Here is a 20427-nt window from a genome sequence, read left to right on the forward strand (position 1 = left end):
ATGTATGTATCGGATAGAGGCGTAAAAATCATACCCGATTCGATTCAAAAAATACCCGATTTAGATTTTGACTTGGTTGGACATAAAAATATAGCATGACTCAGGTTTTAAAATAGGCATGATCTGACCTAACTGAATTCGATCGAACACATGAATGGACACATCTACTTATTCGTAGTTATACTATCGCGCAACTCTTTTTTTGGTCGATTAATTGGTATTGCTCATTTTTATATTTTCTCATACTTCATTCGTTCTTTCTTTACACAAACCCATTTTTTAAAATCTCTCTTACTTTATCTTATATCCACTCATAAAGGTAGAACAAGTATAAGGAGTATGTTTTATTATGGTTAACCTTAAGAGTGTAATTTGGGAAAACCTTACCACTTTTATTTTTAAAAAGAGTTTATGCATAAATGATAGGAAAAATTGTCAAAAATAATACAAACTTTGAGCGATCCGCTAAAAACAAGTCAATGTTTTAATTAATTCTAAATAATACAAACTTTGAGGGATATCCGCTTTAAACAAGTTATTTTTACCTACAACTTATTTAGCCGTTTAATTTTTTTTTGTTTATCTTATAAAATTGTTTAATAGATTTAAAAAAATAATACAATGACACATGTTCCATATAACATGTTCATGAGGTAACTAATCGGTTTTAACTTGTTTAAAGCGAATACCCTTAAAGTTTGTATTATTAAAAAATAATTAAAAGTTCGACTTGTTTTTGACGGAATGCTCAAAGTTTGTATTCCCTCCTTTTTTAAATACTTGCTCCATGCTAATCTTTAATCACTCATATTTTTAATTATCAATAGGTATAACTTCTAACAATTGAAAATTAATAATCTATTCATTGAGATAATTCCAACAAGTTTCCACACGAGGTATAAATCACAAACATTAATCAAAGTAGGATAAATAAATAGTGCAAAAAATAGAAATGGAGCAAGTATTTAAAAACGGAGGGAGTATTATTTTTGACAATTTTTCCTAAATAATATAGCATGTCCATAGCTACTCCCGTTCAAAAAATAAAACAAAGGTACCATAGTTACCTTATCTTTAAGATTTTTTATTTATTTTTAATCAAGTTATAACCTCGCATAGATAAAAACAACCAAGGTGAATAATCAAACTAGTCCTTTCCAACAAAACCCCTAGCAAAGTATGAGGGAAATTTGTACCAAAAAAATTACTCCGTACTTCAATCTAGGAAAAAAGTGTAACGTTATTGTTAGAGGAAGTGCAAAATGACAAACGTAACCCTCTTGTTAGTCTAATAAATTGCGCTTCATTAAATGGTATATGAATAATACGAGTATGGTTATTGAGGTCTTGGTGGGTCTAAAATAAATAAAAACTTCTAGATGTCAACATGATAAGTGACATGCTGATATCATTGAAGCATGCAAACAATCAAACTCACCTACTGATATTGCGGTATTGACAACAAAATATCATAAAGTCGAGACATTCAGTCATTCTCATGAGATAAGCTATTCACAAGGCAAATGCACTGTCATGGTTTCCTCTTTTTGCGTAGAAGGTGCATACATTGACCTGAATAACTTTCCTTCCAGTTATCCAGGTAAATGAAGCCTGGTTAGCATTATGTACATTTCATTCAATTAAACTCAGGGCAAATATTAGTGCCGATTTCTTACTCGGCAAATCCCTGAGACCAAAAGTGAGTTCCTTCACATATCATTCCCGAATCCCGACTTTATCCTATGAGGCTGCTTTACTTTCATTTCATCTCTACCATAGCGGACAAGCATTTGCAGCTAAGTAAAATGCCAAAAAATTTAAGGTATCTGGAATGCCTTAGTGAGGAGGGGCTGAAGACGGTGCAGCAGCATCATGCTCAGCAGCATAGGGTGAGGGGTTCACACGAGCAAGGCCTGGATTCAGATGCAACCCTCCATTTTCAGCAACTTCCAAGGCATTTTCTGATTCACCAGGTCCAGCGTTTATAGTCCTTACAGGACGCAACAAACCATGTAACCTCAAGCGATGACTTTGGCTAGGAGTTTGGGCTCTAGCATATTGAGTCGCTGTCACAACAGTAGATGAGGGTCGTTCCTGTTCTGAATCGGCACGAAGATTGGATATTGCACTAAGATCAAGGTTTGGAAATACGGAGCAGCGACACCTAGGACATTTCACATTCAGCCGGAGCCATTGATCTATGCACTCAACATGGAAGTTGTGAGCACAAGGTAAGCCACGAACCTGACCAAAAATTGTAGTTCAGAATATACGAAGTATCGAGTCCATAATATGATGATGAGTAATGACTCATAAAAGGTAGGAACAATACATTGAGTTGACTATCAGATTATTTACAATATGTATGATACTGCCTAATAAATCGCTGCAAATTATAGTATGGTAGCAATATGTTTACCTCATTTCCAACGCTGAACTCCTCCAAGCAGATAGGACATTCACTGCAGTCGATTGGAACAGCTTTCAACATGAACTTTGGCAGTTCTTGAATAAGAGCTTCCACTGCTTCCCTCTACATAACAAGGATATTATACATCATTCAGAAATCATATATAAATAATTATCCACCACCATCATCATCTTCTAAAAGCAAGCACAAGAAAGAAACTTAAAAAGAGAGAGAGAGGGGGGGGGGGGGGGGGAAGGAAACAAATGACTAATAAGAGCTAATCAAATACCCACTCTTTTGGTAATAAGAGGGAATGTGGTAGCCAAGACATAAACATGCATGAAAAATAGTACAACCATTATGAGATGAAACTAAAGACAGAAATAGGCAAAAAAAAATAAATAATAAATAAATAAATAAATAAAATAAAATTGGGGAGCTAAAATTCAAAGAGAACCAGGAGGTCTTGACCTGAAAAGTTGTTATGAATATGGTGGATTTTACCATTAATAAAGATCTGGATTTGGTTCTAGATCTGCAAAACTTTTAGTTTCTGCATCATATTTCTATCTCTCTCTCACACTCACTCCTTTTCCTTACCTCCCCTCCCTCCCTCTCTTTCCATATTCTCTGTTGACCAGGTAGAATGGCAGAATGCAGGAATTGTTGTGTACTGTGGTGTAAACAAAATTTGCCAGCCACAAACTGCCTTGCTCCAGACTGCACTTCATTCAATTCTTTCAGTTAGCCAGGTGAAGCAAGAAAACTCATGATTGCAAGCTTATAGCCAGATATAGGTCCAGGACTCTAGAGGCTATGCAGATAGCTGAGGCTTTGATCGATCCTAGAGTTTCACTGCTTCACAAAAGGCTAATTGCTATTGGATGATAGGCACGCACAGAGTTCCCCATGAAAAGCTTCCATAGATACACTCATTAGCGAAAAGCTGTCATGGAACAACACTAGCTGCATGGCATGCCCACACACAAGTCATGGACATGCATTGGTTAGCTCATTCAAAGGACAATTGTTAGTTCAATTTCAGACATTAGCACACACCAATTTTGGCAATTTAGGTTGTGTTATGCCTCAGGGTATTTTTGAACTCATTTTTTTTTATCTATTACGTCAAATTACAGACCTAATGAGTCCATATTTGTGAATTTAGGTTATTTTAGGCCTTGAGGTATTTTTGAACTCGTTGACTTTTGGCTATTACCTCAAACTACAGGCCTAACGAGTTCATATTCCTGAATTCAATCATGCATTGGACTTGTACTTGGCAATTTAACCCAACTCTACAAAATAATTCATTATTTATCATCTCAGAAAGTAAATAAAGACAAACCACAATATCTACAGCACGCAGAATAACCATCACTTATTCTGGAAAACAGATGTCTTTATGAAAACTATATGTCATAGAAATTTCAACTAGGGATAATTTTCAGGATATATAGGATTTGGAAAATGAATGGTACCTGAGCTGCAGTCAAGTAAAGCCCAGGATGGTACGTAGCAGCATCTTGGCCCATGCCTCTCATCTCTTGCCCAACAACTTCAAATGCCCAATCAGGTATACGTATCATGTCGATCAACACCTGACAAATAAGATATTCATAAGATTTTCTACCAAGCATGATGAAGGAAGCAAACAACGTAATTTGAGACTCAACAGAAACCAATCAAGCATGCATATATTTTAAAAAGCAATATTAGAGATTGTCTGTCTTTAACACAAAGATCATTAGTAACAATTGCACAATCCATATAGTGTCAGCCAAGAAACAGGTTCTTATCATTAATTTCTACACTATCTTCAGGCCAAGCCCTCATCTTGGAAACACTTTTCAGCAGGAAAATTACACCTTTCAACATTAAGTTCATTATATTAACAAATTAAGCAAATTTATTATTGTTTAAGATAAAGGACTAATTTGGCGATAGCTTTTGCAGCAACTTTGAGTTTGTTGACAAATCAAAACAACACTTATTCATATATTAGTGTTTGACATAGTAGTGGTGATCGTTGAACACTATTGTTTAGAGATACGATAATATTTTGAAAAAAAACTAAGTTTGCTTTCAGTGTAAAATTCTTGCAATAGCTACCAAATTTAGACTTTAAAAACTAGAGAAGTCATTAAATCAGGTATTGGACTACTTTAACAGTTGTCAAACATTAATGTTAAACAACTACTTTAACAGCTCATTGAGCCATTATTCATGTGCTTACCTAGTAAAACAATTGCTTTTGCCAAACGAGAACATCATACAGCCCAACATGACATCCAGCCCATAGAGTATGCCAAAATAAATGCCATTTTCCATGCCATTTTCAAGAATATTCTACACTAAACACCACCTCCAAGTGACAAAGGAAGACTTGGTAGACGTGTCAACAACTCAACAGTCACACACTCACGCACATACCCACAGTGATAAAATATTACTAAGGCTAAGTTCTCTTAAACTTTTCTAATACAGCTTCTTTATATATGAACATCAATCATAGGGAAAACACACACACACACACACACACACACACACAATTCTGAGTAGTAAAAATAAGTTTTGATAAATTAAAATCTGTTTTTAACAGTAAAAAATCAGTTCAGCAAAATCGCTAATAAAATTTTCTCTATTAATCAACAATATCTATAATCCATTATTAATTTGTAAAGAGTAAAAAAAAATCATTAATTCATTATAATAATTGACATGAAATGCAAGCAAAAATCAGTCATAGTAAGTACTACCTAGCACTAGAAATCAATTTTCAGCAATGAAAATCACAACTGATTGCCTGATTGGTTTTATAATTTGGTAAAAGTATCATTAATCAACAAAAAAAAAGTTATAATTTGGTAAAAGTATCATTAATCAACAAAAGTTGGTTTTATTACCACAAAGAAGTTCTAATAAAAATATAAAGGTTCAGTAGATATCAATTGAAAAAAATATGGCCTCGAATGGTTAAAACTTGAGAGCTACACCAAAAAGGAAACACAAACTTTTGATTAGCCAATATTAGCCAAAAATAAAATTTAAATGGCTGGATATACTTCATCAAAATAGTATATCATCTCTATAATTTTTAGTGAACCAGGGAATTAATTGGTGGAGCTAGGTCATATCAAACATGATAAATAAATCCTGGAGATCCTGCAAAAGATGTCTTTTTCTCTATAAAAAGAGTTACTTAAGCAACAACGCGGAAGGTGAAAATAGCAAATTATAATAAATTTATATTTTACTAACAAACCATTTATCATTGTCTTCACAAGAAAAAACAAATAACACACTAATCCAGAGACGACATTAAACAGGCAAAACTGATTACCCTATACTCCGAAACAGGAATTCCACCCTGGTGAGCTCGGAGCATGTGAGCTTGCCTTCGTGACAGCCACTGTTCACAAGGACGCAGAATGATTATGAAGACTAAAAAGAACAGCTACATTTGAAAATTGAGCAGTATTTTTATTTTATCTAAAACAGCAATGTATCGAAGATGAAAGAATATAAAGACTGAACCCATACCTTTCCAACACAAAAGAAAGCAATGCAAAATAGTCCTGAATAGCTAAACATTAACCATATCAAGAAACCCCATTTTTGACCTTCTTCAGGCAACTGCACAATTAAGAAGACAACTTAGACTGGTTCATGGATTGGGGAGAAACGGAGGACATTTGATAAGGTAACCTACACAATCTTTGGCTTTGGTGAACCACAAGGTGCCGATGACAGTCCATCCCCAAAGAAAGGGATAGAGTAACAGAGAGAGGACTGAGAGAACTGCTACTCTACCACAAAAGCGAGCATACCTCTGCTGCCAGCCAAAGTCCCTAAATTTTTTTACCAAGCATTAAAATTTCAAGTTGATGAGCAAAAAAAAAGTCTTTCAATACGAAATTACGTACACTTCTAGACAGTGATTCATAAATCAATAAGAGAGCTTCACACAATGGTAACAGAATTTAGCAACTAAAGGGGAAAGGGGCAAATAAAAGTATCCACAGACAAGCAATTTGATGATGGAAAATCAAGCTATTCCATAGTTCCGAACAGTCTTAAGGGTAACTGAGAAACAACATTTTCCATATCAACTGCAGCATTTCAATTCTCAACCATATTGATTCTATCAAAACTATGAATTAAAGGCACAAAAAACCAGTTTCTTTACAGGTAAAAACGCTACGAGCACTCGAAAAGAGTCTACAAAATAAATAGAAGAAATGCTTACGGTCCCATTCCAGCCGAGAGTCCATTATCCACAAACATCAAAAGTCGAAACACAAAAATAGTAGTGTAATCAACCTGCCCATCAAAAGTTGTAGCACATTATATCATCAAACATATGCAACCTAGCTTAACCAGAATCGTCAAAAACTCCAGATATATATTACCAGAAATTAACAAGCGAAAAATAAAATCAAATCAAAACCCACCACAATCCATATGTGCAAAGGGTGTGTACAAAGATGGTAGCGTTTCCAGTTAATAGCCACTATAATTCTGAGATCAATATTGTCAAAGAGCACACTTCTTGAATAATAAAAATTGTAAGATAATTGGATAATTTTTTACAATTTTTTTTTTTTTTTTCTAATTGTTAATCAACGAAGAAAAACTCAAATTGACACCAAAATCATCGCTCAATTTAGCAATAAAAAACTCAAATACACTTAAATTCATCTTTAAAAACAGAAAAGATTGAACAATTTAATCGCGCAAAAAGGATACACACTAGTGGCGAGCATCGACAGGAAGAATCCATCATACCTAAAAAAAAAAAAATCAAAAACCAAAATTCATCAAAATTAAACTCAAATTAACAAAAGAAATAACAAAATTGAAGTACTAATTTCCAGAATAGAGAATAACCATTTGAAATCGACGCCTCTGATAGCCATTAAAGAGAAATCAAAAACCCTAAATTGGGGATTTCTAAAGTGAATTGAATTGCATTATATAATACTACCAAAATTTGATTCAAAGAAAAGGGTATTGAATGTTGATCGAATCGAAAAAAAGGAAAGGAGTGCAGTAAAATGAAACGTTCACGCCAAAGTGCAGAAACAGTGATTGAGAGGAAGAGAGAGAAAATTTAGGAGAGAGAAAATGGTTTGTGAGCAGGAGGTTGAACTGACAACTGACTGCTGAAGAAGACTGGTGAAGATTAAAAGAAAATGAAAATGGATCATCTTTTTTTACTAAATAAAGAAAATTCTATATTAGGGAAATTTTGCTAGCAATATGGAAGGTCCTAAATCAAAATTGTAAAGCACTTTAATTATGGATGATCCAAGAGTTATACTCCAAAATGAAATCTTGTGGATTGTAGATTAAATTCATTTTGATGAAGGAATTCATATTTGTTGAAAGTTGACTTGTATGGAGTATAATTTGGAGATATAAGATTATTTTTTCATCTAAGTTGGCTCGCTCACTCGAATTTAGGTATATACAAAGTTTTTTCGTTTTTGCTAACTCGTATAAGAGTCGTCTTGGGTATGAATTTTGTGATTCTATAATTTGTTATCTCTAGAAAGTTAATGTAAGGGCTTGTTCTCATATGTTTATTTTCAGTTTCAGTTTCAGTTCAGCTCCTAATTTCCTTCTCTTATAAAATATTTTTTAAAATATTCATTTCAGTTCAGTTCAGCTCAACTCAGCTCAGTTCAGTTCAGCTGATTTCAGTCTATTAGAACAGGCCCTAAGTTTGTGATTCATATGTAGAGACTTCTAGTTCTATCAAATTGAAATAACAACAATACTTTGTAATTCATACTCTATTAACTTTGAATGGTCATTTTGACCATACAAATAAGAGTATGATTGTATGAGGGATTTATATTAGTATGTAATAAATTTTCATTAGGTATAGTCTAGGAACAATAATAACCTTAGGGGGGACTTTAAGTGACTTTTAATTAAAATGAAATGAAATTTATTACGGTAATTGTTTATTTACTTTTTAATGTGGTCAAACAATCAAAATAAGTATGTTTGGAACATGGCGGCTTTCAAATTGGCCAATCAACTATCTGGTGTAGCATTGTTAAGAAAATTTCTATAGTAAAAGTCAAGAGGAGAGGCAACCAACAAGTACACAAGGTAAGTGAGACCTCATACTTAAGTTGCCTTCTTACTAATCTATTGAAGCGAGACAATTCTCCTAGACTCCTATGAAATTTCCCAACACCCCCCTTGCAACTAGCAAAAGTGTCAAGCAGGGTCGCATTGAGCCTCTTCAAAACGCACGCACCTCATACAAACCGATGTCACAAACATGGTGAGTTTAAAGCAGGACATTTTCAAATGTCCCGGAATATAGCAACTAGCAAGATTAGCAATGATCCAGGATATTGGCACGGTCCTTGGTTAGTGCATAGTTCGACAATGTGTGTGCTTAGGCTACTTAAAATGTTTTCATGAGTTGAGCAACATGCCAACATTCACAAAGTCAGAGAAACTGACCAAACCTCAGAAATCCTTCCTAATTTATTCACATCACTGCACATTGCTTAACAGCCTGTGCTTGTTAGAGCTATTGCGTTTATATGTATGACTTTGTAAACATTTCTCATACACCCGAACCAAGATTTGTCATACAGTTACTTAATTAGCATTCACCCAAGTATGTACAATAGATGTGCAAAAGTTGTATGAAGAAAACTAGTCTACCTACAATTAGGTGGATTATAGCACTTGTATACATTTGATGCCGGTTTCTTGTATTCAGGTATACTCTTTTCATCAACAAATCGCACCTCTCCTGGGCTAAAGGAAAGATCCCTGTGCCTAAAAATCGAAGTGATAGCAACAATAAGTTATAAATCCTAATGATATTAGACTAAAGCTATAAAATTCTTGCTGTCAAAGTTGTGCATATACTAGTATACCTACGAAGATCGAGTCCAACTAAGCCAGCTTGTAAAACTGTTAAATTGTCAGAATCCGGGGACACGATGATCACAGTGTCTCCGGAGTACTGAGTTTCAAGAATTGACATGAGCTGTGTTACACGTACAAACACATCTTCTACACTCTCGTTAGGGGTTCCATCATCAATAGGAGGCGGCTTTATGTTGGGAGATAGACCATCTGATGCATAAACCTGCTTAAGCACTTCAGCAGTAAACAGAAGAGCACTACATAGCAATTCTAATATTATTGTCAATTTTCAGAATTTGGTTTGAAACATTGAAATTAACATGATATATAGTCACATTTTGAGCTTAAAAATTAATCATATAGTGATATAGTTAGTACTATAAAACTAATCATGTCAAACTTGAAAATTGACATTAGAAATACATTTTCTTGTTACTTAAAACTCAAAAGGATTAGCATCAATGTATAAAGTATAAGCACATAACTTATTCAAATGGATCAAAGCCACACCTCTGTAACAGAATCTAGCGCCTTTCCTTCATAAGCCCCTAGCCCTCGAGCATCCAAAAAGCTATACTCAGGCACTATGTGGCTACAACAAAAGCAAAAGAACATCCAAGTCATAAAGGCTAAAAATTTATTACTTAAAGTTATGACCATCAACTTAGGGTTTGTTCTGTTCAATTTGGTTTAGTTCCTAAATCCTAATTTCCTTCTCTCATAAACAATTCATTTCAGCTCAGTTTAGTTCCGTTGTTTTCAGTAAATCGGAACAGACCCTTAGTCACCCATATTTTTACCTAATAATAAGCAAATCAATTAGACTCAAAGTCATCAGTAAGTCCACATAAATCAAATTAAAGTATAGTATTTAGTATTCAATTACCTACGATCAATTTTATTAACAGAAGCAATAACCTCAGCAGCCTGATAAGCTCTTTGAGTAATAGAAGGCCAAATCCAGCAACTCCCATCACAAGCTCCCATTTTCTTTAATTCCAAAGCAGCCCTTACAGTCTGTCTCTTCCCATTCTCCGACAACCCGTTATCGACCGATGTTTTCGCAACCGGGTTTGTATTGATCACCCCCAAGCTTTCATACTGTGACTCCCCTGCCCTCACCAGAAAATACCTTCATCATTCCACAAACCCCAAAAATCATTTTCTAAAATAAATAAATAAAAATTCTATCAAATTAAACTAAAATTACTTAAAATGTATGGAGGATTGAAACAAGATTAGGTAGTTACCTGTTGTTAAGGCGGAATGGGGGCATTTGGAAGAGTCCTCGGGCATCGGCGGCGGGCGGGGGTAAAATGGGAAATTGGGAGGTGAGGAGAGAGAAAGAAGGGGTGATAGAGAGAGAAAGTGAGGTGAGGAGATGACGGCGGTTGAGATTGCTGGAGTCACGTGAGGAGAGAGAAGGGATTGGTGGTTGTAGTTGTGGTGGTGGAGGAAGGTTGAGTTTGAAGGTGGATATTGTTACTGACTTCATTTTTTTGTGTTTTTAAAAAATTGGTTTGAAATTCTGTTTTCTGTTATCTTGGACAAGGTGCTGGTAAATGGATGATAAGTGAAGAGTCAAATGAGATACGGAATTTAACAATTTAGACGGTTGTAATGGTAATGATTTTATAAGTGTTTTTGTAGAGAAGATTTTATGTCAATGTTTATGGTAAATTAGTAATGCAAGTTCCTTATTAAACATTTTATTTTTTCGCAAATTTTCATTATCATTTTAGAAATGGTATAGTGTGGTAATGAATATTTGCGAACAATACGCATGTATGGTGAATTTAGGTAATTTGTTGACATGAGTAATGAGCGTAGAATTTTGTTGCAAAATTACACTGGCCCTGTTTGGTAGTTAGCTTATTGGGGGTATATTAGCTTATTTGACTAACTTTAGCTGATTGACTAGTCAAACAAGTTAATACAAGTGTTTGGTACTAAGCTTATTGAAAGAGTTTATTCCACTAAATAAGCTCTTTTTGAAAAAGCTCATTTTAAGAGCTTTTTCAATTAGCTTATTCATTAATTATTGTGAAATTACACTTATAACCTCATTTAATTTAAAATCTTATCTAAACTACCTACCCCACAATTAGCTTATTGGTCATTTTACATACTCATTCACCTTTAAGCTATCAGCTATTTACAAACACTTTTATATAATCAGTTAATATAATAAGTTAGTCAAATCAGTTAATAAAATCAGCTAGTCAAAATCAGCTAACTCAATCAGGTTCACCTTTCATCTTTCAGCTTTCTCCCAAACATGGCCACTGTGTTCTCAAGCCTTGGGCCAACCAAGTGGTAGTGATGCTGATAGACACAATCAAGATGTTATTGTACTCAAAATCAGAATAGATTGCAAAGTATAGTGGATTGATCCAATATAATTATCAATTTGGTTAAAGCAAAAGTACTTTTGCTTTTACAGAGCAAATTGCAGTTGGTATTGGTATAAGCGCTTTGGGCCGGACTTTGTAGTCATTGATCCAAATGTCAAAACGATGTCAGTATCATTTTAAGTAAGGTGATATAGTTTGGGACTTTAGAGCTAAAAAAGTGTTGTTAATTATTACTCATAGCATTCATATTGAGGCCCGTTAACATTTATTGAACTGAACTGAAATGATTGGAGCTGAACTAAATTAATTAGAGCTGAATTGAACTGAACAAATAGGAGTTGAATTGAGCTGAAATGATTATTTTAAGAGAGGGAAATTAGGAACTGAACTGAATTGATTAGAGCTGAATTGAACTAAAATTAAGTAAATGTGAACAGACCTTGAATAATTGGATATTAATAATCTAGTTATTGAGACAATTTCAACACATACCAACAAAAGTGTATAACTCAAAAACATTGGTCATTATATGTCTAACGAATAGTGCCAAAACCCCAAATGGAGCACTTAAAAAAAAACGGAGGGAGTATTAAATTAAACTCCCTTCGTTTTTTTAATGCATCACTTCAATTATGTGGAGGAGAGTTATTGTTTTAATAGTATATTGTGCAAGTGGTATCAATGGGTAATTAATTTATATTGATAAAAATACATGTGTACCATAAAAGAGATACTTCCTCTGTTCTTTTTACTTGACCTGTTTCTTTTATCACGCTTGCCAATGCAAAACTTCAACGATTAATAACTTTCATTCTCCATAAGTAAAACTTATAAAAGTTATATATGATGATAATACTTCTTGAGACGAATTCAAAATATCCAACATGAACATATTTTTTCCTTACAAATTATTCACAAAAGACGGTCAAATGAGAAGTGGTGAATAGTGTAAAAGTCAAAGCAGGTCAAGTAAAAAAGAACGAAGGAAGTAGTATGTAAGAGAGAATTATTTTTTTAACCATATAAATAGGGACTGTGAAAGATAAAGAAATGATAAAATATTTTAAATTGAGTTCTGGAGAAGAGAGAAAAATAATGAAATATAGTATTAAGCTATCAAATATAGAAGTGATGCATTTAAAAACAACAACCAAATAAGTTAAAGCAAGTGATGCATAAAAAAATTGAGGGAGTATCAATAATTATTTACTTCGTATGATAGAACAGAATAAGTGATGTTAGTCATTCAACAACATAAATTTAAGATAAGGAGCTACAATGAGATTTTTTTTCCCTTGCTTCGTTTAGTTATGTTTGATATAAAATAAATTTTAATGAAAAACTAGGTTTCATGGAATAGATAACTTCAAAGAGAACCAAAATTACAAATTAGTTTATCTTAATTAGTTTGGATCCTTACAAGAAAAAAAAAATTTTAAAAAATAATAAATATAGAAGGCAATGTGAATAATATGGTAGTCGTTTTTCAAACGACTACTGTAAAATCATCCCAATGTGAAGTAATAAAAAAAATTAAAAGAAGGTAAGGAGAAGGAAGGAAAATGTGGCTTTCTTGTTTTGTAAAGAAAAATATTCTCCAATCATTAAGAATGCAAGTTTTCACCATTGCAAAACTTATTTGCCACTTCACAAACCAAATAAAGGAAAATAGAAAAAAGGGAGAAAATTAATCAAATTTGCTGAAAAGTACAGCCAAACTAATCAATCCATTGCGTTGGTTTTTCTGATATCACGATATTATCTTTGAAAAACCAACCCCAAATACCTATTATTTCTACCATTTGATTTGATCAATAAAAGACAAGCTCAAGTTTAGGTCACTCAATAATTGAAGACATGAATTATTTATTAGTACGAGATTCAAAACGATCTAAAGTAAACATGTTGGTCCACAAACACCTCAATATTTATTCTCCAACACTCATGCATACTCATGCATGAAATGCATTACATACATAAACTTCTAAAAGCCACAAGAAAACTGAAACCTAAAAAAAAAAAAAAACACCAAATTTGCAACTCCTAATGATTTTCTCTCTTGTTCTTTGAAATAAAATTTCAAAAGAACATAATTTAAACTTGGATTTTCATATGTAAGCAATTGCAAAACAACTTTATTATTGAAGCATAAAACTCGGTACAATTAATCACATCCACCAATATAAATATAAACAATTGGAAAAAAATGGATTTTCCAATTGTTCATTCCTGGGAAGTGAAAGAAGCAGATAGAGCAAAGGCCTTCTCTTTCCGTCCGCTCTTCCCGAAGTGAGAGATAAAGATCTTAGACTTGGTGACATCTTCTTCTTGAGCAACTTGTTGACCTCATTTGCTGTGCTTGCACCTACCATGATTTACGCAACAAAGTTAGATTCATTATATTTATTGAAGATTTGTCTACATATCATAATAATTAATCTTGTAGTCCGTCGCATTAATTATGTGATCCTTATTTATTTTGAAAACGACATCTTATAAAATGTGCTAATTAATTATTCAAAGACGTGGAAAAAAGGGGGAAGAAATACTTGCATAAGAATGAGACTTATTAAGGCTTGAAGGTTCCATGGATGTATATTAGATATAGCGGTAAAAAAATTCTAATAATACTTGTAAAAATACATAAAAATAGAAAGTTTAATGACCTATAAAAATCATCATATTAGTAATATAGATTGGTTCAGAAGTTTATAATTGTCTTATATTTTTGTTTTTGCTTAGTTGTTGAGCTTCATATATATATTTTGATTAGGTTGATTTGTTATATTGGACTTTTTCAAAACTTGATGTTGTTAGGAGCCCATCCTTGATGGCTTGTTTGTGCTTATAGTGTTGTATTTTTATTTTTCGTTTTTGATGTTAATAAAATTTTGCTTACATACCAAATAAAAAATAAATCAAAAATTGAAAAAGCCCTTTAATAAAATATGACCAAATTAATTATTCATGGACACACAAAAAAAGGGGAAGAAATACTATACCCGCATAATAGGCACCATCTGCATATCCAAAAAGTTCCGCATGTGTATGCTCTCCGGTGAAGAATACATTTCCAACCGGAGCCTAATACATGTGTACATACAAGATCAGTAATTATTTCAAGACTACATATAGCAAAACCCTTTAAAGCGAAGTATATATAGACAAAAGTTACCTTAAGGTTGTTATGCTTTTCAATTGAGTATCCAACAGGCCAATTAGTGAAAGTGCCCCTGTATAACCTATCAGAATACCATCTAGGGATCATTATATCAGTAGCATCAGGAATGTCATCTCCAAATATTTTACGCAGAACTTTCATTGCTTCGGCTTTTGTTTTCTCATCTGGTTGTGCCTCTATTCTTTTTGACTCGTCGTCTGTTACTGTAACGAACATAATGTTGGCTCCAGGATGCTCCATTTCTAGTTGCTGAAATTATACGAAGTCATACATATATTATTTATTTTTCAGGCACTTAAGTTAAAATAATTATACTATCTCCGTTACAGATTATGTAACGATTACACATTTTCCCTCTCTTCTTTATGTTAAATCGTTGCACATAATCTGTAACGGAAGTAATAGTACATTAGGTATTAATATTTCACAAAATGTATGTACCTGCCAAATTGCATAATATCCACGCCTTTCATGGACATAATAGAAAAACTCGGTTCCTTTGCCAGTAGGCCAGAATTTCTTAGGGAACTTGAGGAAGATCTTTGTGTATACACCTATGCTAAATTCATTAATGGCCCGCCTTTTCCAAAACTGCATTTCATTCAAGCTGATTTAGTATTACCGGAAACACACGTAGTTTTACTTAGCTAAGTTATGAACTACTTACAGGTAATTGTGGTTTAAAAGTAATGAGATCACTTTGAAGAACACCAATACTTGGAGATAAAATGACAGCTTGGCCTGTGTATACTTTGCCGTCTTCTGTTTTAATTGTCACTTTCCCTCTCTTTGAGTAATCAACCTCTGTCACAACCTGTTAAATTGAATTCACGACAAATTAATGAAACTTTTATTTAAAGACGAATGAATGGAGTAATTAAGGGTCTGTTCTCTTCAGCTTAAATTCAGTTCAGTTCAGCTCCAATCAGTTCAATTCAGTTCCTAATTTCCTTCTCTTATAAACAATTTATTTCAGTTCAGTTTAGATTGGTGATAGTTTGAGCTTTTTTAAGCTTCAACAATGGTAGACAACCTCGGATCTTCTTCGGCTGCTACTTTAGATGTGATGTGAAGAGATTTGGCTCACTTCACAATACTAGCCTTGACCCCCATTGACCTCGGCATGTGTTGCCTAGGATGAAATGGTGAGTCGTTCTAGTGGTGGAGTTGTGAGCCTTGAAGCTTGTGATGAAGACAATGGCAATTTCCTTCGGCAAGCATTGAATTTATATAAACTTGATTGATTTTTTATGTATGTTTCATGCCACCTGCTGCCTCTTCAACTTGGTGGTGTGAATGAAAGGCTTGCTTTTGTGAGCTTTCCATTAGAGCCACGTAGATCTAGCTTTTATTCTTCTTCAAGAATAATTAAGTTTTGACCATATTCATGGAATATTTCCCAATTTTTTTTGTAAAGGCACGAAGTACCTTGTTAGTAGTGGTTAGATTGGCGACAAATCAAAATGTTTATCTATCATCTCCACCATTTGCAAGAATGATTACCCCTTTTGACAGGAGTAATAATTTTGGGTTAAATTTGCTAGAAATTTTGACCCTTTTTCGTGATAGAACACAGTAGCCATGAATTAGTGGATTTTCATGGGTAGTAGTACTCGTCTCCCCACAGACGGCGCCAAATTGTTTCGGCAAAAAATGAGCTAACCGGGCCTTGGAGGGGTGTCTGAGAACCTCGAATTTGGGCCTTGAATGGACCTGCAAAATGAACCCCGAGCCTCGGGGGTTGAACCGGGGGCGGAGCCTCCGACGCCCAAGTTAGTTGCCAAACAATGCATATTTTGAGAGGAGTTTAGGGGAGAGAGTGGAGGAATATGGTCATCTTAGATGATAAGAGTGACCCTCCCTTTACCTTATGCCCTTTGAGGGGTATTTATATGAGTACATAAGTGGGTTTATGAGCCCTAAAATTACATATGTGGGCTGTTGAAGGCCATATTGATGTATTTGACTTATTTGGGGCCTTTTATACCTTTTTTATGCCCTTTGGGCTTATATGGGTAGAGTTACCCAAAACTAAAATGGGTATGACCATTTTAGTACCCAAACACAGTATACCACTTTAACACAACAATAATATAACAGTATAAAACAATGAAGTTAGTACATATATATTTACCTATCAATCGACGTTAAATGTTTAGGCTTTGTTCTCTTTAACATAGAGTTAACTACACCGATGACTCTATATATATTAACAACAGCAACAAAGCCTTAGTTTCAAAATGATGACTCTATAGAAATTTTTTTACGACGACTGATCTACTTACTCTTGCTTGTAGGTGTTATATGAGACATTGCTGAAGTCCGAGTAAAAGGACTTGAGCTTGATTTGCTTGGCGATCTCATACATGGGATTCTTAAGAGGACCTTCGGCGCCGTGAAGCCAATTGGCTCCCTTCTCAACAACATAACCTCCAAATTCAGTCTTGTGAATCCTACCACCAATCCAACTTGTTGCTTCCAAAATGATAAAGTCCTTGATGCCTTCATCATGTAGTTTCTTAGCTGCTGAAATTCCTGAGATTTGTAGTAGAAAATAAGGTGCATTAATAAAATTGAAACTCGTATGTTTTATTAAAAAAAATAATAAAAAAAATAAAAATAAATAAAAAAAAAAAGATTGTTTAATAATACAATTTAAGTTAGGTAAAATTAATTTTTGTTTGGTTTCAAAAAAAATAAAAAAAATAATAATTTTTGTTTAGTAAAATTAATTTAAATTCAGTAGAAATAATTTAATCATTTCAACAAAAATAAAGTGAAGTGAATAGGACCTCAATTTTTATTTCATTTAGGGTCTGTTCTCATTGACTGAACTCAGCTGAACTGAACTGAACTGAACCGAGCTGAACTAAACTGAACTGAGCTGAACTGAACTGAATATTTTATAAGAGAAGGAAATTAGGAGCTGAACTGAACTGAGCTGACCGAACTGAACTAAACTGAACTGAACTGAATTGAGCTGAGCTGAACTGAACTGAACTGAATTTCAACGTAAGAGAACAGACCCTTACTCTCAATAATTCTCACCATTTCAAAAATTAGATACACATTTACATAATTATTTGTGTAAGAAAACAGTCTTATATAAATTGGACTTTTGTTAATTTTATTTTTGGAAGGCGGTCAATCTTACGGTAACTTTAACAATAACTTTTTTTTTTTTACACAAACTTTAACAATAACTTTTATAATAACTTTAACCCCCTTAAGGCTAACATTTAATCTGTAATGAGTTTGATTGTTTTTAATCTTTATTTTCTAATGAAAACATCTTATAGAGGCTAATATGATTAACCTATTACATTATGAGTTATTTTAATTAAGTGTAAAGTTTACAATAAAAAAAATTTAACTTATATATATATAATAGATATAAGGAATAGGTAATAAACATTATTAAGTACTTTTAGGATAACTTTAACCCGTCTAGCTTCCAATATAAGTTAATGAAACTCTGCTTTATTTATGAATTTGAGTAAGGATTTTCAATTTGTAATTAGTGGCTCAATTATAAGATGAAATATAATTAATAAAATCATTTAAAACTTAACTAACTTCACCTCAACTCCTCAAGTGGTGCTATCATGTTTAATGATTGTACTATACTACTATTATTATAATAAACGGAGTATAATAAAACATGTATAGGTTTTACTTCCCTTATACGGAGTATATAATACGTCTTTAAATGTATAGGTTTTATTTCTCTAGCTAGAGATTTTTAATCATTGAACTGTATTGATTTATTATAGAATTTTTTTTTTATAATTTTACACTATAATTATTACTCCAAATTTATGGCATGTTCTGTTCAGCTTAATTTCAGTTTAGCTCAACTCCAATCAGTTCAATTCAGTTCAATTTCTAATCTTCTTCTCTCATAAATAATTTATTTTAGCTCAGTTCAGTTTAGTTGTTTTTAGTAAATCGAAACAAGCCCTTACTGAGAATTTTTTTTAAAGCTCAAATTTTACTTTAAAATCATAACAATTGTGCACCCATAAACTTGTATAAATAATGCAAAAGGTATATATATATATATGGTAACATATAAAAAACACATGAAGTAATAATAATTAGCATAGATTTAAAAAGTTAAAATAAAGTAAGTAAAGTCCAGCAAATATATAATGAGAAGAGCAAAGCTTAAAATAGGATATATAAAAGAAAAGGTACAAGATCAATAAAGGCAAATAATTGCGTGCAAGTATGTAAGCACAACCCTAATCGACATCGAAATAAATAAAGTAACATAGAACTAGGTTAGTTATTGGTTAAAGTCTTAGGGATAGTACTAACTAACTACTAAGATTGAGTCCCTCCTATGTTCATCTGGAATCAATTTTAATTTGAGATTATAATTAGACTATCAATTGTAATATTTAGGTACGGATTCAGATCCAGCTAAGATATATAATACAAGTACATAATTATTTTTCTTGTATATATGCGGATCGACAAAGATATCAATATATGTTTCTTTACATAAACAATTTATAATTCTCCATACAACACGTAATATAGATATTGATATAAATCAAATATGATTAACAATTATGTATAATGTGAGGTGTAACATTTTTAAAAAGGTTAGTTCGTTCTGTTAAAAAGAAATGAAAAACACGTGTCTCACCGGACATTCCAGCTCCAACAATGATGACTGAAGGGGATGAAGAGGCAGAAGCAAGATTAACTAAGAATATCATGAAGATCAAAAGATGAAACTTCATTGCTTCACCCTTCATTTTTGCCCTAGAAGAAAACTTTTAAGAAAATAATAGTTTTTCTATTGTAGAGATATAATATATAAAACCCTAGAAAAAGAAAAGTGAGGGCAAATTATTGTAGTAACGGGCTATAATGTATCTATATTTATAGGCCACTTGAAAAATTAATTAATTAAAATGTAAAAATGAGGTGGAATTTAGAGTTAGACGTGGCACTGTGTATATTATTACAATTATTTCAATAATTTAACAGTGAATAATGACACTTAAAGAAAATATTGCATGTTTTGATATGCAAATTATTAATTCATTAATATTTCGTACTATACTACTGTAAGTAATTTCAATTATGTCTCCGGAAAAGAGTTTTGATGTGCCAATCTCAATCATGGATGTGAAATTTAATTATGAAACTTTTTAATTTGCAATTTGTCATTGGAGTACTAGTGATTTTCTTAGATTCGTATTTATGTGTTTGAGAGTTAGTTTTAATTTAATTTGTAATGTTTGTCATAGAAATTGACCCATGAAAAGGTGGTGTGAAATAAAAAACGGCAGATGAAATCATGAAAATTTAAGAAATATCATATCTTCTCAATTAAACGACCTTGTTATTCTGTGTCCCAACATTGGTGTACTAGAGAGAGTGACCTTATTGTCTTCGAACTTAATTAAATTTCTTGTAAAATTGGAATTAATTTGTTAAAAGTAATACATTCGTTTTAAAACTAGGTTAGTCTCGTGCATTGATTTAAACAATTTTTTTTTTTTTTGCCTTATTTAATTTGATGTGATGCATGTATATGTAATTAAGAAAAACATAATAAATCG

At 32.8% G+C, this 20427-nt stretch overlaps 3 protein-coding genes across 3 annotated transcripts; all 3 read right to left on the minus strand.

Annotated features, from left to right (window-relative positions):
* Window positions 1-1411: 1411 nt before the first annotated feature.
* Window positions 1412-7624, minus strand: LOC110700403 (E3 ubiquitin-protein ligase SIS3-like). Its single transcript, XM_021877946.1, has 10 exons — window positions 7301-7624; window positions 7160-7198; window positions 6865-6931; window positions 6660-6733; window positions 6123-6261; window positions 5954-6046; window positions 5754-5822; window positions 3892-4011; window positions 2420-2533; window positions 1412-2244 (listed from the first exon to the last, which is right to left on the minus strand). Exons 1-10 carry the CDS (start codon window positions 7327-7329, stop codon window positions 1837-1839), a joined length of 1152 nt encoding a protein of 383 aa, XP_021733638.1. The 5' UTR covers window positions 7330-7624; the 3' UTR covers window positions 1412-1836.
* Window positions 7625-8892: 1268 nt separating this feature from the next.
* On the minus strand, window positions 8893-11065 carry LOC110700404. Its single transcript, XM_021877947.1, has 5 exons — window positions 10564-11065; window positions 10200-10445; window positions 9824-9905; window positions 9322-9536; window positions 8893-9220 (listed from the first exon to the last, which is right to left on the minus strand). Exons 1-5 carry the CDS (start codon window positions 10806-10808, stop codon window positions 9100-9102), a joined length of 909 nt encoding a protein of 302 aa, XP_021733639.1. The 5' UTR covers window positions 10809-11065; the 3' UTR covers window positions 8893-9099.
* A 2451-nt stretch (window positions 11066-13516) lies between these two features.
* Window positions 13517-19709, minus strand: LOC110700862 (polyamine oxidase-like). The gene is made up of 8 exons (XM_021878445.1): window positions 19503-19709; window positions 17134-17383; window positions 16836-16923; window positions 15516-15662; window positions 15290-15439; window positions 14843-15097; window positions 14670-14751; window positions 13517-14032 (listed from the first exon to the last, which is right to left on the minus strand). Exons 1-8 carry the CDS (start codon window positions 19612-19614, stop codon window positions 13836-13838), a joined length of 1281 nt encoding a protein of 426 aa, XP_021734137.1. The 5' UTR covers window positions 19615-19709; the 3' UTR covers window positions 13517-13835.
* Between the last annotated feature and the right edge of the window lie 718 nt (window positions 19710-20427).

The sequence above is a fragment of the Chenopodium quinoa genome, unplaced genomic scaffold, assembly GCF_001683475.1.
Source record: "Chenopodium quinoa cultivar QQ74 unplaced genomic scaffold, ASM168347v1, whole genome shotgun sequence".
NCBI classification, from domain to species: Eukaryota; Viridiplantae; Streptophyta; class Magnoliopsida; order Caryophyllales; family Amaranthaceae; genus Chenopodium; species Chenopodium quinoa.